At 35.5% G+C, this 26146-nt stretch overlaps 1 protein-coding gene across 1 annotated transcript in view; it reads right to left on the reverse strand.

Moving 5' to 3' along the window:
* The window catches only part of LOC100011605 (guanine nucleotide-binding protein G(q) subunit alpha), a 427482-nt gene that overhangs the window by 262094 nt on the left and 139242 nt on the right, over window positions 1–26146 (reverse strand). The window contains exon 2 of the mRNA XM_001362422.3: window positions 20978–21162. Coding sequence (XP_001362459.1) covers window positions 20978–21162 — 185 coding nt within the window. The remainder of the gene's footprint in view (window positions 1–20977; window positions 21163–26146) is intronic.

Here is a 26146-nt window from a genome sequence, read left to right on the forward strand (position 1 = left end):
AAGATTGTTCACATTAATAAAATCACAGATCCATTGAAGTTTGGGGGCACAGGTGACCAGCACTGCATAATTTTCATCAACTGAGCTTTGTCCTCATACTTATATAGAGGGTTAATGTTTCCCAGGCACTTATGAGGAAAGAAGTTAGTATAGAACCTACGGGTCAAAGGATTTTCATATAAATGGCATTTTGGAAAGAGTGAATGGCAATCCTGATGGGGTCAGAAGCCTTTTGTTTTCCAATATATTCTATCTAGCTCAAGAGAGTGATATGTTCCGGAAATTTTGGCATTCCAATAAGCCTAGAAAAATTCATCAGCTGATCCAAGATACAGTCAAACCTTTTAGGCAGCTAGGATGGGCACTTTCCTGGAACAAGTTCAGAGAAAAGAATAATGATACATTCTGCTGCTATTGGGGTTGAAAGAACAGTCTCTCACAACACTCTGGCACACTCCTGCTTTTAGTTTAGGTGGCTGTAGAGGGCATAGAGAAACTAATCAATTTCCAGACTTCAAAAGAGATTTTGCTGGTGAAGTGGGTGAAAGCTAATCCTTACTTATGTTTTATGGCCAGACAAAAGCCCTACAAGTAAATAGAGCTTGAGACAAGGCTTACATAATTGGGTTGGGCTTCCTAATTTAAAATTGGCTGTGGGAAAATTTGTGCACAACTCCTTATTTCCTTTCATTAACTCTCAATATAGCTGAAGAAATTCGACAGATTTTGTGGGTTTTCTTTTATTCTTTCCTCTTACTTAGATTATTCAGCGCCATGTTTGTAAGAGGCTCTGCTGGTATGCAAGTAGATTCTCTGAAGCTGTCTTCTGAAGTAGAAAGTATCACACATGTTTGTACATACATATGGAATGATGAAATACAAAAGATAATAAGCCATTGCATAATTAAACTGAATTAGAGGAGGGCAGCTAGGTAGCTTAGTGGATTAGAGCCAAGCCCAGAGATAGGAAGTCCTGGGTTCAAATTTGGCCCCAAATATTTCCTAGCTATATGACCCTGGGCAAGTTTACCCCAATGCCCGGCCCTTATTATTCTTCTATCTTGGAAGAAATACATAATATTGATTCTAAGATGGAAAGCAAGGGTTTTTTTTAATTGAATTAGAAGAACATTTTAATCCCTGAGTAGTTACACATTTCCCTCTAACTAGATCTAAACAAAAATAAGCTCCAACAATGATTTTTATACCAGCTTAAGTGCTGTAAATTTTTGGTTTTCTCTATTTTTTAAATCCAAGGAAATGACAGTCTTCATTTCAAGTGTCTAATAAACCCTCAGAAGAAGAAAAATTGCTTGCGACTAAAAGAAGACAAGATGCCTTGAGCTCTTAAGAGTCCAATTCTTAAATAATAGAGGAAATGGACTGGGAATATGTAAAGCATTATATTACTATTACTCTTGCATCATGATTTAATCCAGAGTTAGTCCTCATAGTTTTAAGGAAAGTTCTCTTCAGACCTGGCATATTACAGCATTTTCTTAAAAGGAGCACACAGTCTCTGTATTACATTATACTTGTCAATTTACTCAGTGAAATATGTGGAGAGGGCCACTGGGCACAAATCTGCTTAATCTTACTTGCAAGCTGTTGAGGCACTTGGGGAGATTACTAATTGAACCCCATAGATGTAAAAGCTATTGAATACCTTAAGTAGGTAACCTTCAGTAAACTCCTGTTTAAAATGAGCCTTAAAAGAGCATTGTGTTGTCATATTCTCCAATATGTAGGCATTTCCTTAAGAAGAGAAGCATCATGGAGTTGTTGATTAACAAAGATTATGAAATCATCTCAAAGTTAGTACTACAACTAATAGAGGCATCGCCAATCTGGATCATGAATATAGGCTGCATTTCTTCCCATGGTAAAATAAAATCATCTTTACAAAAGTTATGCCTTAATATATAATTAATGTTAGATAGTATTCTTTCCTAGATCAAGTTGAATGAAAATATTATCATCAATAAACCTAATATAATCACTTTCTTTTTTTATAAAAGACATTTCTCCTTCTTCCCAGAAATGATAAGTAGTTTGATCTTGGTTACATATGTATTATCATCGAAAACACATTTCTATATTATTCATTTTTGTAAGAAAATAATCATATAAAATCCAAACCCCAAAATAAAAACCCAAATAAACTAAAGTGAAAAATAGTATGCTTTGATCTGTACTCTGACTCCAACAGCTCTTTCTCTGGAGGTGGATAGCATTATTTGTCAGAAATGTATAATCACTTTCAAAATATGTTAACTAAAATTTGTCATCCCCAAACATGTGCAGAAATAAGTTTTGTAAGTGATTGTTTTAATAGATAATTAGTATTCTCAAGAAGAAGATAAATCTCTTCCAAATTCAAGGTGTATGGTAAGATCATTATTAGTAGACCTAGTCTAACCACTTTCAAAATGCATTAACTAAATTCAAAACTCATTCCCTACCCACCCACCCACCAACCCATTCTCATTTCGGATCACAGATGTAGAGTTTTAAGAGGTTCCTGAGGCCATTTAACTCTCATTTACAAATGAGAAATGTGATTCCCAAGAGTGGTCAAGAAACTCATCTAAGATGACAGAGATATAGTAAATGACAGAAATAGGACTGATCCTCAGGTTTTCAGATTCTATCTCTGACAAACTTTCTACTTGACCACAATTGTTATAACCTACATACAAATTATTTTAACTGGACAATAATTTCTACTATTACCATGATCTATTGTTAAATTGTATATTGGGATAATGACGACAGATCACTTTGTTAGTACTTTCTAGTCCTTGGAACAAGCAGCACACAAAATGAGTAGTGATAAGTAGGCTATGGTCAATGATCAAGCATTCTCTCTTTGTTTTCTGTAGCAGTAAACAGCTTATAGAGGGTGTCCCAAAAGACTTAGTGCAGTTTTAAGTTATTAAAGCTATTAACGACTATGTTTTTGTTGTTGTTGTTGCAAGATAAACGTGCACCCTAACTACTCTGGTACCTGACAGATTAGAAAACACTAAAAAGAATTAGCTTTAATATAAACTAAAGGGCTGACTAATAGAGAAAAGGGAAATGAAGGAAATAAAGACAAAGGGGAAGAAGATATAGTAATTTCTCTTGGCAGTACACAATGTATTCCTTTCTTATATACTTGGGCCAGACACAGCAAAATGAGGAGTTAGACCCAGATTTAAACAGAAGGAATAGAACAGCCTACATTACTTATGGGAAACCGCAGAACATTAATGATTACAAACTTTCCCCTAAAAATATAAGTTCATCTTTTTTTTTAATACTAGGATTCCACCAGATGTCTACAATCCATAGAACACTAGGCTCTTACAAATTAATACTGAACATTACCCAGGACTTCAATGGAGAAGAACACAGTGGTTTTGAGCAGGCTGCAATATAGGACATATACGGGAACATTAAAGATACTCAGGGAAAAGAATATCATCAAAGAAGAAATGCAGTATCGAGAAAGAAGTTGGGCTTTTCATGTGGCAACAGCAAGGACTAATCATTAGATAGCCCATGTCCTTCACTAGTGTCCTCATTAAGTCAAATCAATACGAGGAAGGTCCTCAGTGCACTGAATGGATTCCTCATGGTGAACTTAGAGAGCACATGGAAAATAGCTGTACAGGCTGGTCAGGCATAAATGAGTACAATCTGTACCATGGGAGGAATATCTTCATCAGTGAAATTAAAGCATTTTGTAGTATTTAAGTACATATTTTTTCACAAATAATTTCAAGTGTGGATGCTTCAAATCACCACCAGGATTGTGGGTAGAGATTAGGTCTTGAACTTTTTTTTTTAATGTCTTAATCAGAGCTTAGAGCTAGACACACAGTAAATGTTCATTAAACATTTGCTTACTGAATAATTTTAAAACAAGAAGCACACAAAGAAGATGTAAAAAGTCATGATAGAAAGAGGAAAGGTAAGACAATGGAAGGGTGAATGTATAGAGCTTAACAGTTAGACAAAAGAAGCAGTAATGGTATAAAAATAGGTATAAACATGGAGAAGGGGACTATAACTAATGTATTAAAGATGCTATACTGCACGGAATTTATGCTGGCAACCATTTTAAATGCTACTGGGAGAGATAAGCTCCACTCACTTTCTCTATGGATAACCTATGAACTGAGAGACTGAACATACCTACCTTAAGACAGAAAAACCTGTAGTACAACAAACCTGGGTAACTTTTATGGTCGCCAAGGTGGAGGAAGGAATCAGAGTCCCTCAGTCAATAAGCTTTTTATATTAAGTGCACAATTTGTAAAAAGCACTGGCTCACCACTGGGAATTCAAAGACTTTTCTTTTGCTTCGTCTTGAGCACACAAACAAAAACTTGGGAGATTGATGCTACTTAATAGCCTAACAATTCTCTACTTGCAAGCATTCTGGATCCAACATACTGAAAAACAAAACAAAATCATTTAATAATGATAAATAAGCATTGCTAGGCTCCTAACTGGTCTCCTTATCTCAAGATTTTCTGCTCTCTAATTTGTTACTCTACACACCTGATAAAGTGATATTCCTGAAGTTTGACCATGTCACTCCTCTACTCAATAAGCTCCAATGGTTGTCTACATCTCTAGGATCAAACATGGTGGTGCAGTGGATAGAGTATCAGTCTTGGGAGTCAGGAAAACTAAATTCCCTGAGTTCAAATCTGGCCTCACACACTTACTAGTGGTGAGACCTTACACAAGTCACTTAATCCCTTTGGCCTCAGTTTCCTTATCTGTAAAATGAACTAGAGAAGGAAATGGCAAGCCACTTCAGTATCTTTGCCAAGAAAACTCCATTTGGAGTCCTAAGGAGTTTGACATGACTGAAAAATGACTGAACAAGGATCAAATAGAATTTCCTAGATTTATTTATCTTTTAAATTCCTTTACAACATCAATCTACCCTTCCAGTCTCATTTGGTATGATTTCCCTTACTGTACTATGTGATCATGTCAAACTTGCTTTCATACTGTTCCTCATATGTCATACTCTATTTCCCATTCCCAGTTTCTTCACACTGGCTAGCCTCCATTCCTGGAATGAACTCTCTTCATCTCCAACTCTGGTTTTACTTTTTTTTTTTCCAAAAATACTCAAGCAGTGTATAAAATCTATCCTGATATGTTTCAGTCATATTCAGCTCTCCAAGCCTCCATTTTTGGGTTTTTGTGGCAGAGATAGTGGGGCAGATTGCCCTTTTCTTCTCCAGCTCATTTCACAAATAAGGAACCCAGGCACACAGGGTTAAGTGACTTCCCCAGAATCATCCAGTTAGTCAGTGTCTGAGGCTGGATGTGAATTCATTAAGATGAGCTCTGCCACTTGCTAGTGTAGATCTCCAAGGTTAGAGATTCTCGACTATTTAACTAGGAATAATATTGCTTATATTCTCTGTCTCACAAGACTGTTGTGAAAGAAGAACTCTGGGGAGCAGCTGGGTAGCTCAGTGGATTGAGATCCAGGCCTAGAGACGGGAGGTCCTAGGTTCAAATCTGACCTCAGACACTTCCCAGTTGTGTGACCCTGGGCAAGTCACTTGAACCCCATTGCCTAGCCCTTATCACTCTTCTGCCTTGGAACCAATACACAGTATTGATTCCAAGATGGTAGGTAACGGTTTTATATATAAAAAAAAAGAACTCTGTTAACCTTTAAGTGGAAGTTACTGTTAAATTATATACATGGGAGTTATTATTTATTCCTTACATCCTACCTAATCTAATATGGTATTGCCATATCAGCTACCATATGACTTTTTTTAATCTTCTGTCATAGAATCAATATTAAGTATCTGTTCCAAGGCAGAAAAGGGGTAAAGGCTAGGCAGTTGGAGTTAAATGACTTGTCCAGGGTCACAAAGCTTGGAAGTGTCTGAAGCCAAATTTGAATCCAGGACCTTAATCCACTGAGCCATCTAGCTGCCCCTACCATATGTCCTTAATTCACTCCCCTGATAGACTGACATATATTATTTAAATTAAACACAGACACACATAATCAAAATCCCTAAATTGCAAAGGAATAACAAAGCAATGATAAAAACAGACTTTACAGGCAATCAAACACATCAGTTATATAGACATAATTCCCACCTCTCTCTCTCTAGACGGTGATGGCAATCTGTCTAAGGAGACCAAAATAAAGAATATTTTCTAGCCTTCACTGATCAAGTCAGACAATCTTTTAAATATGTCAGACTTATATGATCAAAATATCATTTATAGCCAAAGGACATGTTTTGTCTAATTCACAATACCTATAATTATCATTAGCCTTAAGCTCTGTCAACAGTCCATATTATATTTTTTAATGTCCTCCATGGCTGCCCCCTAAAACTGAAGAGGGTAGTTGCTGACTTTAATATTTTTTGGCCCCTGCTAAAAGTAAGCCCTTCAGCGCACATTAAAAAGAATTTTTAGGAGCAGCAAGGTAACACACCAGGTCTGGAGTCAAGAAGAGCTGGGTTCAAATTTGGTCTCAGACACTTCCTATTTCTATGACCCTGGGCAAGTCCCTTACTCCCAGTTGCCTAGTCTTACTGTTCTTCAGCCTTAAAATCAATACTTGTATCAAAGATAAGGATTTAGAAAAAGAATTGTTAACACTAAATTAACCATTACACTACAGAAGATAGTTGTGAAATAATAAATTATAGAATATCAGACCCAGAAGTCTCCTTAGAGATTAGTTTAGCTAACTACCCTCATTTTACAAATGAAGAAAATGAGCCACAAAATTGTTCACAGACAAAGAAGGGTTCTTGCCTAGGGTCATATAGCTCAGTACAAGGAGAACAGGATATGAATTCTCATTTTCTTACCCCAACTTCAATGCTCTTTCCAATATGCCACAATATCTTTACAAGAGAGAGAAAAAAAATCCATTTCTAACTGTACTAGAGAAGAGAATTTATGGCTCAGTGCCCAAACAGATGAAAGGCAGAGAATGAATACATTCAATGAGAAAACCCCACATTCCCTGCCAAGGCTACCCAGAAGAACTAACAAATAGGGAGGGACCTTTCCCCCATTTTGCCACCAAACCCACCAACTTCCAATTCACCATGGAGAAGAAAGAGGAGGTAGAGCAAACACAATTCATACCAAGAATATCTTAGGTGTTCTCAGCCTATGCTGAATGGTAAGAAGACAGACAAGGCAGAAAGTATGGAAAGGGGGACATCCTGGGGAGAGAACCTTCTGGAAAAGGCAATTGGAGAGCACAAAATCAGTTTTAGACTAAACTTGTAGTAGACATTTTGTATTCAGAGCTGGAATGAAGTTATCTTAAGGGTTAGAATTCTCCTCCCACCTATGGTGCCTATTATAGTGCTAAGAAAACAGTAGGAACTAAAAAAAAATAAAAGTTGTTAACTGACTAATAAAGCATTGGAATGGCGAAAAAAAAGTGAATAATGGGGAATTAAAGGGTAGATCAGAGTCTGAATAATATACAAAGAAGATAATCTACTAAATAATTGGAAAATGACTCTAAAATCACTGTTCTCTCCCTAGAGAAAACAGCATCTATTGTCTGTCAAGTCTTCTTTACATCTCAAAACCGTTACAGTTTTTAACCACAAAGGAAGTGTGCATTATGCAAGGAGATAATCTAATAATACTCTACATCTCAAGGAAGTTGGTAGGCTTTTCAGCATATGTCAGTAATGTCATCTCCTACAAGTTTCTTGGAACAATTAAACAATGTACACAATTAAACAATCCACAGGAGTCTAGATGTATTATTAAATAGCAATAGGAAAATTAATATATTTAAAGCCTTCTCAGCAAATGCATATGGAAATTAAAGTCAGAAAGATACAATGTAAACTATGTTTGTGTAAATAGAGTTTTACATATATCACATAATTAGACTTTTAAAGTTCCTAATGGAGAAATTTTGATGATCATAATATAGTATAAGACATATCTTTTTTGCTTCTCTAAAAGCATATCAACTTATTGATAAGTAGCATTTTAATTTTTACATATATTGGCTTATACAGTTGGGTGTTGGTGAAATACTGTAAGAATGTATTCAATATAATTTCAAAGCTTATTTATATAGCAGGTATAAGTATGTATATATATATACATACATATGTATGTGTATCAGTGTGTGGGGTAAAGTGAGAAAAGAACATAATTGTTACAAAAATAACAAGGACTTTAAACAATCTATGAATGCCTCAATTTTTACCCTTCTTAGGGAATAATATTTGTTAATGAGAAAAAGAAAATGCAAAGATAACAGTAAAATGATGAAAAATGAAAGGAAAAACGGAGGTATTCCTTGTATCCCAAAAGGGTCCCTGGAACTCTTTTCTGCAGGTCATTTATCATGAACTAACTTCAACTTTTTCTCTCTAATCAGAAACAAAGGAATCCTTCAAAATTAAAGAAAAAGGTCTATAATTCAGAGCTAAAAGAGCAAGATTATTATTGTTATTTTAATGCTGTGTAAGGAGTTAACCGGGAGCATTCAAGTCATCAGCTTTCCAACTTCCTACTGAAACAAGCTAAACTAGGCCACGTGATTTCCTATGGTTTCTGGGACTAGTTCAAAATTAATCCTTTGCAGTCCTGTTCCTCTGTTTGGATGACTGTTATGAAAGTCCATTGTTAAAAATCTCCTAGATTTGTTTATGTTGCATGTCTTCCCCTAAGGTTATGAGGGCTTCCAGAAAAGGTCCCAGAACTTTCATGCTTTTTTTTAAAAAACCTTCTCTCCTCACTAAGAACAGAATCATATTTGTGATGGACCAAAGAATCACAAATTTAAAGCTGGAAAACATTTGAGAGGCCATCTAGTCTAATCCTCTTATTTTATGGATGAGGAAATTGAAGCCACAGATACACTAAATAAATCCTCAAAAATCACACAGGTAGGAAAAAAAAGGCTATCGTGATTGGAACCTGAATCTCTCCCCTGTTTTTTAAAAAAACTCTTATTTTCTGTTTTAGTATTGGTTCTAAGACAGAAGAGCAGCAAGAGCTAGGTAATTAAGGCTAAGTAACTTGCCCAGGTTCCCATAGCTAAGAAGTATCTGAGGTCAGATTTGATCCCAAATCCTCTTGACTCTAGGCCTGCCATTCTCTTGTCTCTGAATCCAGTACTCTTTCCATGGTACCACACTGCATTTTTGGTGGCTCAATAACTGGCATTGGGGTAAGTTTATTGTTATGAAGCCAGTTTTCAGATTCTGGATATTATTCAATTATTTTCTGGATAAATTAGCAGGGTTTTTATCTGGGCTGTAATCAAACTTAGTGATGTCATATTATTATACTGAATCATCCTTGGAATGTCCTTTTAAATTTCTAATTCCATGTCAATTATTTATTCAATAAAAATTTATTAAGTGCCAACTATGTGCAAATGTCTGTGCCAATTGTTATAATTCAGGAATTAAAACTCAACCATTCCTACCCTCGTGGAGCTTACATTCTACTGAATAGAACAACATGTGCACAAGTAATTAAATATATATGTGCAAAGTAAATACAATGTAATTTGGGATGGTAAGGATTTTAAGAAGTAGAAATGAAGAGAGTGCTTTGTGGGCAAGAGAAACAAAGATGGGAAATAGAATGCTGAGTGTGAGGAACAGAAAGTAGGACAATTTGACTGGAAAACAGAGTGAAGGGGAGTGATATCTAAAAAACCTCTAAAAGTAGGCTGGGGCCAGCTTGTAATTTTAAATGCCAAAAAACAGTATTTTTGTATAAAATTTTAGAAGCAATAGGGAACCAGTAAAGCCCTTTTAGCAGACAAGTAAAATGTACTTTTGAAATAGTGGGAAAAATTATAGGGGGATTCATCACCATAATTCTTGCTTATGTCCCCCACCTTGACCAAAATGCCCTTAGCATACTCAGTCTGGTTATACCAAACCTCCATGCTCCTGGCTTGCCCTCTCCTCATCATGCTTCTTTGAAAATAAGAACTATGATTAAAATATTGTAACTTGAACAAATCTTCACATGGAATAAAGCAGTGTTTTCTTGTTTTCTTTCCTTTCAATTCAACTTTCTTTCACAAATATTTCTTAAAATACAATTAAAAAAGTGGAAGTTGGTTTTGCTTTGGGCTTGTTTTTCTACACCTGTTCCTAAACATGGATATTCTACTGGAAACTATTTGGGAAAGTAGAGATGAGACAACTTATTAGCTACCCTTCCAAGATCCATAATAGACTTTAACATTGAGATGTGTTTCTTTATCATAAAAGAAGAATAAACAAGGAAAAACCCAATTCAACTCAAGAAACATTCATTAACCCCTATTCTGTCCCTGACTAAACACCAGAGAGATACCTCATCCTTTCATATTAGGCCAAAATAATCTTTTGCTCCAAAATGTGCATATAACCAACAACAAAATAAACTGCTTAGGAGTATATCTGCCAAGACAATTGCTATCCAGGAACATTTGGGTCCATAGTCTACTGGGGGTCAAATGAAATATGTCATCAGCTGAAATATCAGACAACCAAATAAGGGATGGAGAACTCCAAGTTTCCAATACCATGACCTCATCTAGTGTGGGTTAGCTAAGTGGACCAGTACATGAAAAAAGTGGAACCAGAATACTTGGTATGATAAAGGAAACATTTCCATTGCCCCAAGTTAGCCTGTCATTTTACAAACATATACTGTTATTCTCAATAGAATACAAGTTTATTTAGATCAGGGACTGTTTCATTTTTCTTTGAATCCCTTCAGTGACTAGACCAAGGACTGACTAATGTATAGTAAGTATTTAATAAATGCTTATTGATTGATTGACCATAAGAAATGTCTATAAAATTCAGATGGATCAATATTTCTAAAAATAGAAAAAATACTCAAGATTTACTCTTATGTTCTTATATGCCATAAGCCCTTATAGTCTAATAATAGTAATTCAATACCTTCATTTTACATAGAACTCATCTTTAAATGTACATGATAAATATTGTCATTATTATTATTATTACTGCCACTTTTTCTTCAACTTCAAGCAGTGTGTTTTAACTGAGGAAAGTTATATTGGATATGTAATTGTGAAAGAGACAAAAAAGAATTCAGAAGTCATCTCATCTTTAGTTGAGGGAAAGGGGGTATTAAAAAATAAAGTGGAATTACTATGATATAGATACTCTTAAGATAGTAGTCATAAGCAGAAGTCAATGAGCAGTTATCTCATATATTCAGCATAAAAGGTGTGGCTAGTCTTCATCAATTTTATCAGTCATACTCAAACCTATGCATAGTAAAATCACCAGCAATACCTTTCCTAATGCAAAGATGAACAGATATTAAAACATATGGAGAGAGGTTTAAAGCTGACTTGATTCTGTGATTCCATTGAAATAGGATGTCTTCCCCCAAAAGAAATAGAAAAGTGGAATTTTATATCATGGAGTGAAATTGCTCTACATCCAGAAATTCCAATGTCATGGTGGTAGTTATTTTCTGGGAAAAACAACAAAAACCATCTTTACCATTTCCTTTAGTGATAAAGTTCTCATGTAGAGGATTTTGTAGTTCTTTAGAACAGTGATATCAAATTCAAATAATTAACATGTTTTATTAAATGTATTCCAATCATATTTTAATCTAATTTGAGATATCACTTCTTTAAATAATAGATTTCCACAAAGTTGGAAAGCCCAAAATAAAGAGGAGATAAAAATTTAGATAACCCCACTCAATTCTTCTGGTGTTCTAAGAAGCGAGAAGATCACAGAGAAGAAAAGCCTTCTGAAATTGTATCTTCTAATGCAGAATTCACTGATGGCATTGGGAGTTTCATGTGAGGCATGGAGAAAGAATATGGTTCTAAGTCTAAGTAATTACAAAATCATGGATCAGCTCCCTGACCATTCCTAAATTAGGTAATCAGTAATAAAAATACCATATTAGTAAACCGAGGAACATTAAAGTGCTGTTATTGAGCTCCATGACTAACACAGCCACCTTACAGAGAAAAGAAAGTTAGGCCATAGGGAGAGAAGGAAGATGTTTGAATTAAACATTACAATGTTAGCAATTAGACTTTGCTTTCTGCAATCTGCCCATTAGGGAAGAAAAATCTATGAAAGCCCATTGCTCTCCTTCCCTTAGGGTACTAATTGCAAGGCAATGAACTCAGGGGGCCACAGCTCAGATACTTAATATTTAAAGGTCATTTTCCAGCATCTACACTCAAGGCACTGGCTGTTGATACAAGCTTATCCAGGGTACAAGAAATGGGGCTTAAAGGTCACGAGACCACACAACTGAAGGGAACTTCAGAGGTCATTTACAACATCCTCATTTTCCATTTGAAGAACTAGGTCTAGGAAATTTAGAAGTTCAAGTTCAAAAAGGGGAATTTGGACCCATGTTCCAAAACTAGAACTCACTCCAGAGCTACATGCTTTTTCCATTGAACCATGTTGTCTTGAGTGGCTGGGTGGGGTCTTCACTCTTGCCATTAAAAGCAGGTGATAATACTATGTTTCACTTTTCTTTTTACACAGTTCTAAGTAGACAATACTAGTGAAAAACAGCAACAGAGAAACTGGAAACCAATGGTTAGAAATGGGAATCAAAGAGAAAAAGATTTGTATCCCTATGGGAGTTCTGGAAGAAGCAGTCTTCAATGCTACCAGAAACACAGAAGCAAAATTGGTCAGACAACAAATTCTGCTGCATATTAGAAAGAAAACAAAATATATATTAATCTCAGGATAAGAGACATTCTTTTTGAGAGACTATTCAGGTAGCTCAATGAGATTGGGCGGTGCAGTATAGTGCTGGACTTGAAATCAATAAGATCTCAGTCTGAATCTAGTCCAAGACACTCACTTTACCTCTATTTGCCTCAGTTTCCTCAGGTGTTAAATAAAGATAATAATTCTTAATTGCTAGGTTTATTGTGAATATTGAATTCACAATATTAAATGTGAATATTGTAAATATCAAATGAGATTACTACTACTATCATCACCATCACCATCATCATAATCATCATCATCATCATCATCATCATCATCATCATAACAACCAAAATTTTTCTTCTACTTGTAGTAGTAGAGAATAAAAAGTTTACTCCTGTAAATGTAAAAGATGACTGCTGTAAGAACAGACCAAAAATGCATGCACATGTGTGCATGCGTTTGTGGGTGCATGTGTTTGTTAAGTCATTTGCAAAATATAATATCAAATACTTTAAAGAAAAGTAAGTTATGGATAAGAAAATCCTCTGTGTAGTGAGGGTTGGGAATTTATGATCATTAAATGTTTAGAAAACTTTAATATACTAAATGAAGATAGTTTTTATATATAACATCTAAAAGTCAAATCAAAAATGTAAAACCTCTGAATTAAAGCCAGAGTATCAGTAATTTTTGTTTATAGTTCCTGAATCACAGAACAAGAAATTAAATGGCCTTGAAGTTAATGTGACCCATATTTTTTATCCTCAAAACAGCCTTAAAGTATTTTACATAATAACAAGGTAGACTTTTTAAAAGACTCAAAGAGAATATTTCACAATTTATCTGTGTATTAATCCTTTCATTTTCATTAAAGTTTTCCATAGTTTATAACATAAGCTCAGCATGGAATTAACCTAAATCTCTCATGCTGAAGTTTTGGCCACTACTCTCTTGTTTGTTTTTTCAGAGACTATGTAGAACTATAAGTTACTATCCTCTTTATGGTGCGAATTACCATTTGCTATCCCTTCTTAAATTTCTGGAGTAATTAATCCCATTATTAGCCTTAGGAAATGACCATTTTTGGTTTCTTCAATTCCCTCCAAACTCTCCATGCCCCTCTTTGAATAAAGTTCCAGTATGGAAACAAGGTTACAACAAATGTTGAATGTTGAAATGAAAGTAGGATAATACTAAATTAATAATTATAACATTTACATAAGAGTATCAAGGTTTGCAAAGTACTGAACATGTACTATCTCATTTTAAAGGAATAATATCTTTCACTTTATCAATATGTCATCAAACTTTGAAAACTGACTGTGAACCTTATTTAGTAAAACCACAAAAATAATAGAAGAGAGCAGGAAAAAGAGAGACAAAGAGAGAAAAGAGAAAGAAAACAGAAAGGAAAGGGGGAAAGTTACTGATAGAAACTATTTGAGATTAACTTATTAAGTGTCATATGGGCTCAATGGATGAATGGCATTCTCATACCCAAACAAAAATGGATCTTTGTTGTATACGCATTTATATTTTACTTTTTCTTTGTTGGCAAAGGGACTAAGAATCAAGTACTTGTCCTAACTCCTAAAGCACATACAGCATTCACTGTAGAAGAAAACAGGAGCCACTACTTCAGAAAGAAAAAAAACCTACCCAGATATCCTCAACACAAATATGAAAATCAATCAACAAGTATTTATGGAGCTTAGTTAGTGGATCTGCTTTCATTATCTCCATTATGGAGGATGGATGTGTAAAACATGAATTAAGCCTTTTGGTATTTCTTTAAACTGAGAAAATGTACTGATTGATGTAACATTATTATGGTAATTTCTTGTACAGAGTTCAAAAGCATGATGAATTAATAGCTGAGTTCTCTGAAATATATTAGGGGACAATTCTGGCTAGGTTTTCCTTGTGCATTAAAATAACAGTTTCAGGAACCTCTGGTTGTAAGGGGTATCTCAAAACAGAAATAATGGTAACTCCAAAAAAGAAATAATGAATGTGCTTTTTCTCTATTGTCCTCTTTTACCACAAAAAGGCTTAGAGAAGGCAAAAGAACTGAGATTCACAGCCTGATGTCCCTTCCAAATGTAGCTATTAGAATCACAACAGGTACATCAAAGGGAACCTCAGTTATCAGGCAAGTGTAAGAAAAGTATAAGTGCAGAAGAAACTAGTATACAAGTAAAGCTTAGCTTCTGAAACTGAAGTTGATATACAACAGTTTTCTGGATTAGTTGAGTTCCTTGGAGAAGAAGGCACCTACGTTGTTATCTTAAGAAACAATAATATTATTACATTTTCTCTTTCCTGAATTGGAAAAGCAGACTAAAACCTTTCAATACTTGTCACTGAGGCTAGGTGCTGTGGGTGATATGAGGGATCATAAGATATGGTCCCTGACTTCAAGGACTGTTCCCTTGAACAATTCTGTTGGGGCAAGAATGCAATATATATATACACATATATGTAAATATATGTAAAGATAAGAGGTAAAGGCAGTTTTCTATGAGTGACAAGATATCACCAATAAACACTCCAGGAATGCAGACAGATTCCAATCTATAAGACCATCTTTGCAAAGTTGTGGATATAAATAACAAATCTACAGCCATGCTGACAGCTTTCAGGTTCTTTTTAAATTTTATTTTGTATTATATTATATCTATTTTATTAATAGCTGATTCAAGGGGTATTTCTAATATTATTTCTGTTATTTTAACCCCATAAATGAGGATATTATTATCCTCATTTTTCTGTTAAAAAAAACTGAGACAAAGGTTAAGTAATTTTCCCAGGGTCACACAACTAGTGAATATATGAGGCCAAATTTTGAACTCAGGTCTTCCTGACTCCAGGGCCAGTTTTCTCTTCACTGTGTCACCTACCTACCTTTTGTCTTACCTAGATGCACCATATACATTTAATAAATATTTGTTGACTAGGTTTGGCTGAGTTCTTAATACTTAACCACTTTTATTGACGTTTCTTGAGGCTGTGGTTAGTAAGGAAAAAATATTAAGTAAGAAATAGAAGTAAGTCCAAACTCAAGAGAAACAAAGTAATGAAGTTCTGGGGAATAAAGGAGAGGTTAGGGGTGAGGGGGCACAGATCTGTTCCCTTTATTGAAAAATTTATATCTTACATATTTCACATATTCAAACATAACTTTGTATGGTTAGACACAATCTCAGATGCAAAGTTTGATACATAGTTGGAGAAGAACAGGCCTTCACTTCTGATACTTTGAAAATTCATTAGTACCCAATCTGAGAATGAACCATTCCTAGGATGTAGCATAGTGCATAAAGAGAGACTACATTATATCTCATGACTACAACTACTTTTATTTCCTATGACTCCCTGTGGCCAATTTAATACTTGAGCAGAAACAAAAGCATTGCCAATATTTTGGCACATCACATTCACAACTCAAAATCACTTTGTAGCAAACATAAATACTAACGCCTTGATGTCTTTTAAAATAGTTATTACAATATACAAGCTATGATTTTTTTTGTAAACAGTCATTTGTCCTTGAATCCAGAGAAAGTATGGTGGTGCCGCAATGAAAAATTCAATTCAACAAATAAATAGTAGAGTTTATAAAGTGCCTACTATGTACAAGACAGTGCCAAAAAGTTTAATTTGTGTTTATTATATGTTGACTAACTAGAACTGAGCTAATTTTGCTTAATCTATAAAGCTGATTAATACTCCATTAAGTTGCAGTTGTCAACAAGTAACTGCATTAAAGATATTAAAAACTCTCAAAATGTGAATAAGCCATTGTATCATCTCTCCATAGCTAACACATATGCATATCTGTATCAGTATGCATATACAAATAAATACATACACACACACAGGTATATAGATATCTCTAATCTCGCTCCTGGACTCCAATCCTGTATCATAAACTACCTGTTGGATATATACTCTTGGATGCCCTTAAGTCTTTTCAAATTCAATACATTTAGAGATGAATTCATCATCTCTCCCATCAAAATCAATCTGTCCTCCAAACTTCCCTTTTTGATTATTAGAATACCACCATTTCCCAGGCACCTACGCTTCCTGACTCCTCCCTTTCCCACACTTCCGTATCCAAGCACATGCCAAGTCTTGTGGATTTCTTCTCCAAACCATCTCCAGTATCTGCACCTGTCTTTTCACTCACCCAGTCACAATCCTAGTTCCAATTCTCATCATTTCATGTCTAAACTAAAAGCATTTTAATTAATGGCTTTTCCTCTAATCTCTTCATTCTCAAATCCATCTTCCAATAACCTAAAACACAGATTTCGCCATGTCACTCTCCAAGTGCAACAATCTCCAGTGGCTGCCCATTGCTTTGAAGATAAGACATAAATGCTTCATTCAGCCAGGTCAGGCAATTAAAGCAGTCTGCCATCTAGCTACCATCTACCTTTTCAAACTTATTTCAAACTCTGCTTTACAGCCAAACTATTTTTAACTATTTTTAAACTTGATTGTCCAACTCTCCAAAATTTCACAACCTGTCTCTCCCCTTTGTCTGAAATATATTGACTTCCTTTTCTCATTATAGTCTTTCTGTTTTTCTTCAAGGTTCAGCACAAATGGCCCCTCCTTTACAAAACCTACCCCAATTTCTCCACTTATTAATTTCCTCTCCTTCAATTTTGCTAGTATCATACTTATTGGAGTTTCAGTTTCAGTAGTTTTTACTAAAAGTTTTAAACTGAATTTTTATTCAATTCTGGTACTGGTTTGTGTATGTGTGTATGTGTGTGCATGTATGGTTTGTCTCTCAAACTAGATTATAAACTCCTTAAAGGTATTCCAAGCTTTTTTGTGTTTCCCGGAATGTCTAGCTCAGTGCTAGGGACTTAGTAAGCTCAATAACAATTACCTACATTAAATTAAACAAATGAAAAAAATTTGAATCTGTAGTCCTATCTTTTAGCTGTTTTATTAACTTAATTAAAATTGTGTTATTCTTCTTCTCAGTTACAAAAAAAAAAGTCTTGCACTAAATTCCTATTCTGCCTCATCATGACGAGGAGCTTTCCTTGAGCTCCTGAAGACCATGCCCCCAAATTTCATGCTCTGACAAGTCCTACAAAGTTAGAAAGATTTTGATTATGGGCCAAAGGACAGGCCACAATTTCAAGGATCAAATGAGCTAAATTCAGATATTAATTACCCAAAGCTTGGCCAGCATGTGATTGATTTTTTGGCAATAACCATCTATTAAGACAATGAGAAGTTATGATCTACAGAGTATGTGCAGAGTAAATATGGAACACAGATTATATATATATATGGAAGTTGTAGGGCAAAATGGTAACAGCAATCATAATCTAAATGTCTGAGTTATTTCCACAGGCAGGAGTTAAACAATTTAAGGAATGAGAAATCATTAAATACTTGGTCAAGTCACAAAGTAGTTTGGAACATGGCCCATATCTAAGATGTTTAAAATTTTAACAATAGATGATTATACCTTTCTTGGCAAATGCTACAACCAGATGAATTTTTATATAACAATTGAATAACAGAAACCTCTCAGTGTCCCAAGGAAACTCTCTAAGACTATAAGAGGCAAAAGAGTTGCCACTGTGAATTAGCAAAGACTTTCCTGACCAGAGATCTCCGTTGACCAAAGATCTACTCACAGCAGTGAAATCACAGCTTCATAGTCAAAATAATAATAAATATGACAAATGGGACTAATCCTTATTTTTAAAACCAAAGGGCTCAAATTCCTAGAATTATTCATAAAACATTCTAAAATTACAAGAACAAGGCAAATGACAGAGAAAGTAATACCAAGGATTCATATCTAGCTAACAACTTTCCATGTTTATATATCTATCACAGTAGCAAATGACCAGGCAGAAACTAAGTAGAGAATTAACAACTAGAAAATCCATTCCTAGTTTTAAATGTCTGGTTCCCAGAGAACCGAGTAGTCCTCTCTTGTCTACCATAATGGTCCATATACTCAGCATCTTTGAAAACCCTCTTAGGCATATCTAATCACACAAACGAAGGGTAATGAGCATCACAAAATCTGACTTTCAAAATTTCATTCTGGAGAGTTAAAAATAATGAACAAGATTATTTTGGGATGAACTCTGTATTCCTATAAGCCTAGATAAGAGTAGTCATACTGAATTAAGCTGGCATAGGAGGATGTCACAGTGTATGAGAGAATAGCCAGTTAAAAGAAAAAGGAGAGGGAGAAATCCTGATTTTCTGTTGTTCAAATGTGAAATGCCTTCTGAGTGGTAATTTAAGCCCAAGCAAGGTAGATGGAATTCCATTATTTTACCTATAATTCTGCTTTCAGGATTGAATCACAAATATTTCTACACATCAGGGGATTACACCTTCACATATCTTTCATTTTCCCTGACTGAATAGAGTTCATAGAATCACAGAACCACAGAGGTCATTTAATTGAATAGAAAGCAAAGGAAGTTTAATCCTTAACTTTAGATTATCAGGCATTTCTTAGATCTTTTCAGAGTTTAATACTTTAATCAATGACACTGAAACATCTCTCAAGCAACAGAAATATATCCTATTAATCAGAGGTGATTTATTCTGTGGCTTATTGTAGGTGGACAGCTCCTTCCAAGCATAAAACTACCAAAAATCAATTCAAGGATGGTCTCTGATGTCAGGATGGGATTACTTTATAACAAAGAGCGTCTGAACTTTCACTAGAAGGAATCACCCTGTTTTTATATTTTAGAGAGAGGACAGATACCTCAAAGGAAAACATCCATTGCTTAGGCTGGTGACTTTTATTTCACTTTCCTAGGTAGACATTGTTTTCTTTTGACTTTATTTTCAAAACCAGAAACATCAACACACAAACTATCCACCTTTTTAACTGAAGATGATTAAGACAAGGCAGTTATAATAGCAACAAACTCCAAAGTTAAATTCAGGTGTCTGTATGTGCTAGTATTAATGGCTTTTTATTGTTCAAGGCGCTGTACTAAATGCTAGAGATTTTTTCTTTTGGTCTGAACTGCTAGTATTATTGAGGTAGGGAACTTCCAGTGAGGAAAATTCCAGCTAACGATTCAGTTTCACAAGATGTTATTAAACTTAAACTCTTAGAGAGCTTCTTAGAGTTTTTAATTGGAGTGGTTAAGTGAATTGCCCAGGATCATGAAGTAAGTACAATTATGAAAAAGGATTTGAACCCAGGTCTTCCTGATTCATATTGCCTCTAGAGTAGTAGAGATATGAAGATTCCCTCCCCCTACCCGCATCAAGAATAAGCCAAGGCATTTATATAGATAAGTATGATACAAAGTAGAGAGTAAAGTGCTATAGGAAAATTTGAATTATGATACCTTCTGTGCCCTCTGTGACTGCCACTTTGTAAGATTCCCATGCATCACCTTCCATTAAACCAAACTGTTCTAGTTATCATCACATCTTTAAGTTTATCCTAAAATTCCTTGCAATCTGATCTAATCATAGTCTTTTCCTCATTTCTATGTAAACAAAGAATTATTTTTCTTAATAGATGTGCTACTAGATGTTTGCAATGTTTATTTGTTACTGTTTAAAAATAAAAAGCTCAAAGAGGTGTATTTCTTGCCTAACTATTTCTCAAGTTAGTTTAGAAGGTGTAACTTTCTTTTACAAGTGTTACCTAGCTGAGGGTGCTGGGTATGAAGGATGACAAGTGTCTCTGGAATAGAGAAAGAAGTGAGATTGGACTATTTTGAAAGAAGATTGAGGCAGTGGAAAGCAAATCGGGAAGTTTAAAATTAAACACAACACAATGGCCCTAAGATGCTTTCCTTTCTTTGTAAATGAAGTACACAGGGTATGAACTATGTCAACAGAATCAGCTTCTATTTGAAGTTTCCTGAATAAAGCCATTTTGTGTCACAATTTCAAGTTTGGGGTTCAGCCATATACAAATTAAAAGCCAACCATGCTCATATCCATTTAAAATGACACCAAAAATACTGCACCTTTAAAAGACAAAAACCCATTACATTTATAACATGTGTACATCTTGCTTTCGCTAATGATATCAGAATATTAATAAATAACCACACCATTGAAATATGCCCCCTGCTAGATGTAACCAACTGTTTCCCAGACATCTTTTTGGGAAGAACCAAAAATGAGCCTTCTAAATTTCAGATGCTTTTAAAAGACCATCAGCAATACTGTAGTGTCCTCATATGAAGGGGAATAGATATAGTAAAACTTACCTTATTGTGTTCATACTTGTATGGTATTTTGAGCGTGTCCATGGCTCTGATCATAGCCTGCATTGCTGTAAATATGTTCTGATACACCAGTTTTGTGAATCCTCTTTTATCTTCATCGGAATAGCCTGATCCATGGATGATTCTCATCTGCTTGATGAATGTGCTTTTACCACTTTCTCCTGTACCTGAAAGAGGGGCAATAACAATAGCTCATCAAACTAGAATGTCCAGGCACAGTTCCTCTGACATAGAGAACCCAAACTGAGCCATGAATTGTGGTAAATTTGAGGCCATATTGTGTCTGCATTGTAGATAGAAGGATGGTCTTGCTATTAAGACGACCTAGGCTCAAGCTCTGCTTCTGAAACTGATTGTGACCTTGGACAAGTAACCTAAACTTCCAATGCCCCTAACAAGTCTCTAAGTCTATAAATTGGAAAAACTACAATTTGCATTGGAGGAAAGAGTTCCCTATGTCACTGAAACCTTAGATTGAAACCCATCCCTTACACAACAAAATAACATCAAAACCCTGGAGGCACTAAAAGACTGAAGCTAAAATCAAAATGAGATCAGAGAAAGGCAACCTCTAATATAGCTAGAAATGCATTTAAAGGGGGCTTGGAAACCAAATTTCATGAGAGATTATTCCCCTCAAAGAAGGTATTCTCCAAAAACCATACCACAAGCTTTCCTGTGGAACAAACCATCATAAATGTTTTAAAATTAAGTTTTAGTCATGCCATTTTTCCCCCTCATTTCCTCATTTCCTCATCTCCTCATCTCTAAGATGAGCTGGAGAAGGAAAAGGCAAACAACTCTGTTATCTTTGCCAAGAAATAGGGTCATAAAGAGTCAGGTATGACTCAAAAATAATAACAGGGCATGTATAAATACTTGCTGATTAACCAAATAAACAATGACCATGAGTGACATCACAGTGCTATGAACAATGGGAGATTTTAAAAAATATTCACTTGGAAATTAGATAAAACCCTGATTTGAGTTTCACTAGGTGTCCTGACACACCTCCACACACACAGAGTTACATATCACTCCCTGTCCAAGAACCACTCCCAGTCTAAGAACCCACCCCAGCTGTAGTTTGTTGTTTGCTCTTCCTTGATTAGTATTGGGAAGGTCACAAAAGTAGCTCTATCCGTGGAGGCACAAAGTCCTCCACTGAGAGTCATGAGAAATAAAAAAAGAAAGAAAGAAAGAAGTAAAAGATGAAGAGAAGAGAGAGAGGTGGAACAATACAAAAAGGCCAGAAATATATCTAAAAGCTGGATTGTCCAGAACACCTTTTTTTGTTAACAACTTAAAAGTTTAGTGTGTCTCAGTTCTTCATGGCAAAAAAAAAAATACTGTGAAGTCATGAAAAGAAAAAATTTGAGATCTACTATGAGCCCCACCGACAACATGTTAAAGAAATAAAGTAAAAATGACTTTCTTCCCACAAAACAAAAAATTTAATAAGTCTTATTTCCCATGTAAATTTGAGAATTATTAAAAATAATTCTAGTCATTTAGGAAGAATTTGGATCTGGAGCCTAAGTTAAAGTCCTTCTCCAAGTCCTCCAATGAAAATGAAACAAGCAGAGCCAATAAAACAATTTATACAGCAAGTCCTACCAAACCAGAAGAGAGAGGAGCATATGAAGAACAAGAAAAAAACTTAGAAAGGAGAAAACATTTTATAAGTTGGAGGAGGAAGGCAGTTATGGAATGCTTCATGGAGGAGGTAGAACCTGAGTTGGCTCTTAACAGACACAAGGACCTTCAACAGAAGGATATGGACGTATATTTCAGTTATGAGATGGTATGAACAAAGGCAGATGGACCCTAGGATGAACCTATGATTACAGGATCACAGATATAAAGTTAGATGGTGCCTCAATGTTCATCTGCTTCAATCCCTAACTATTATAGAGAAGAAAATTAAGACCAGTGGAGATCAACTGATTTGCCTAAAGTCACACAACATTACCAAGTATCAATTGGGGAATGGAATTTGAACCCAAGTCATATAACTCCAAAGGCATGGCTCTTAATGAAGACTCATTCTTATTTCCTAAGTATCTCACCATAACCCATATGGAGATTTTTCTTCTGATATAGTAAGCCAGACTCTATCTCCTAGAGTTCCTTCTAACTAACTGTGAAAACCTGACTGCCAAGGAAAGATATGAGAAGGTACCTTCCCCTATTCTTTGCAGAGGTGGGAGACTATGGATGTGGAGCACTGCACACAATGTATTGGATAGTTTTATTGGATGGCTTATTTTTTCACATTTTAAAAATCCTTTGCTATAAAGAATGTTCTGGAAGGGAGGAGAGGGAGAAAGGTAAAGATACATTGGAAAATGACAAAAAAAAAGTTATCAATAAAAACTATTTAAAAAAAAATATCCAAAGAAAGAGGCACTCTAGGGATACAGGAATGATACTATTAAATGGGACTGAAGACATATTCTTTCTTGATCCTGACCTCATTCCCTCAAAGATTGACATTAGAGAACTCCCCATAGAACCCTCCAGATTATCACTGGGGCCTGTGGAGAAGGCGACAATTCTCCTTTTATTCACCATGTGCTTGCCACCTGCCATGATTATTTGCAAAATCAGGAGCTAGTCAGGCTTCTATTACCACATGACTCAGTCGAATGAGAGCTGCTGCCAATGATAGTGAAAGAGATGCCACTGCCAACAATATTACTATCCTGGTCTTTGTACTGGCCATATAGCCTTAACCAAAGTCCCTCACAGATATTGGGATCTAAAGGCACACCTTTCAATTGAATGGTTGACATTACTATCACCATCACTCTGTGTCAACACACAGTCCAGGTTGGGAAGGTCCAAAATCACTGAGAAAAGAGGAGGTGGCACCACCACTTTGACCCCAGCCTTCACTGGCATTGTTCCCTTTATGCCACATTTCATCTTCTGTCTCCATGTCTTCACTCATGCTGTTTCTCATGCTTAGAAAATGCTTACTTGAAAGGACTACCAGGTAAACATGGTGGCAGTCTTGACTCAGGACTCTTCCTCTCCTCACCACCTACCAATATAGACTACTTCAAAAAGACAAAAAAACCAAATTCATATGAACAAAGGGACTCTACAGTACGGCACAGCATTGAAGGTATATGGGATTTGGGCATTTACACACTATAAGGGGGTGAAGTAGCTTCGAACAAAACATGAGCTGATCAACCCTCCCCCACCTCACCTATGGAGCCAGAGTCAGGGCCAAGGATCACTAGAATCAGTGCATGAACAAGAGGCACCTCTAGAGTGAGCAAAGGGCACCTCTAGGTCCTTGGCAGCTGACTAAGATCACCAAAGACCTACCCATGAGAGCAGCTAGACCTGAGACCCTAGCAGGCTGAAGATAACAGACCTTGGGCACCTGCAAGGAGATAGAACAGAGAAGGGCAGTAAATAGTAGAAGCTACTGAGATTCAAGAGATGGCCTCAAGCAAAAACCATGATCCTTAGCTCCATAAACAGAGAGCTTCCCCTCCTAACTCAAAATTCTGACTGGAAAGGGAAGGAAAAACCACCATAGTGATGGCAAACAATGTCCAGGAAAAGCAACTTCCCAACACCAAGAAAAACAAAAAGGAGGCTTTGACCCTAGGTAATTTTTATGGGGGGGGGGGGAATCCAGACTACAGAGGAAATAGCAGAAGATGGCATACAAATGAATGCATCCAAACCCTCAAAAAATGGAAATTGGCCACAAGCTCTTGAAAAATTTAAATTAGAACCTATCAAAAAGATGGAAGGATTCTGGCAAGAAAAGTGGGAAATAGTTCAAAAAGAAAATAACAGTTTAAAGGACAGGAACTCCCAATTAGAGAAACAGTAGAAGCTACAAAAAGCAGAATAGAGCTAACTGAAAAAGAAAATCAAAAGATTACAATAGAAAATCAAAAGATTATATGAGAAAACCAGTCTGTAAAGACCAGAATCAGGCAATTGAAAACCAATGATCCTGCAAAAGAGCAAGAATTAATAAAGCAAAGTCAAAAGACTAACAAAATAGAAGGAAACATAAAATGTCTCACAGGCAAGATGACAGGAAAACCAGTCTCAAAGAGACAATTTGAGAATCATTGGTCTACCTGAAAACCTAGGAAAAAAAAACAGAAATCTTGACATCATACTACAAGAAATTATCCCCCCAAAAACTGGCCTGATGTTCTTGAACAAGGGAGCAAAATAGACATGGAAAGAGTTCATAGGAATCCATCTACACTAAATCCTCAAAAGACAACCCCCAGGAATGTAATAAACAAATTCAAGAGTTTCCAAGCTAAAGAGAAAATTTTGCAAGTAGACAAAAAGAGGTAATTCAGATATCAAGGAGCACAAATCAGGATTACACAAGATCTGGCAGCTTCCACACTAAACGACCTCAAGACATGGAATATGATATTCAGAAAGGCAAGAGATTTGGGTCTTCAACCAAGGATCACCTACCCATCAAAACTGACTATATATTTCCAGGGGAAAGTATGGACATTCAACTCAATAGAAAATTTCCAAGTATTTGTAAAGGAAAGACCAGAACTAAGTAGAAAATTTTGATATACAAACACAAAAATCAAGAGAAACATGAAAATGTAAATAAGAAAGAGAGTGGAAAGGGAATTAAAAAAAATTTAAGCTTTCTTCTTTAAGGGCTTCAACGAGATCAAATTATTTATATTAAAATATGGAAAACTGTTATTTGAAACTCTCAAAAATTATATTCACTATTATATTAATTAGAAGAATCATTCAGAGGTAGAGATTGGGGTAATAAGTGGTATAAGATGATCTGTAAAAAAAAAGGAGGGGAGAATAGAAGATGGCACCAAGAGAAACTTGAAGAAATAAAATAAATAGGATAATCTATATCACACAAAGAGGCACATTGGAAGGGGAGGAGAAGAATACTATTCTAAGAAGGAGAGGAAGAGAGTGCTAATAGGTAATATTTAAACCTTACTCTCAGAGAAATAAATTATGAGAGGGAAGACCATCTATATCCAATGGGGTATAAAATTCTATACCTACAGGTAAAGTGAAAAAGGGGGGAGTGGAGCAAGGAGTACAAAAAGGAATGGAAAGATATGGGGGAGAGAACTCCCCTAAAATAATAAGAAGGGGAAAAAG

Source organism: Monodelphis domestica, chromosome 7 (genome assembly GCF_027887165.1).
Source record: "Monodelphis domestica isolate mMonDom1 chromosome 7, mMonDom1.pri, whole genome shotgun sequence".
In the NCBI taxonomy this organism is placed as follows: domain Eukaryota; kingdom Metazoa; phylum Chordata; class Mammalia; order Didelphimorphia; family Didelphidae; genus Monodelphis; species Monodelphis domestica.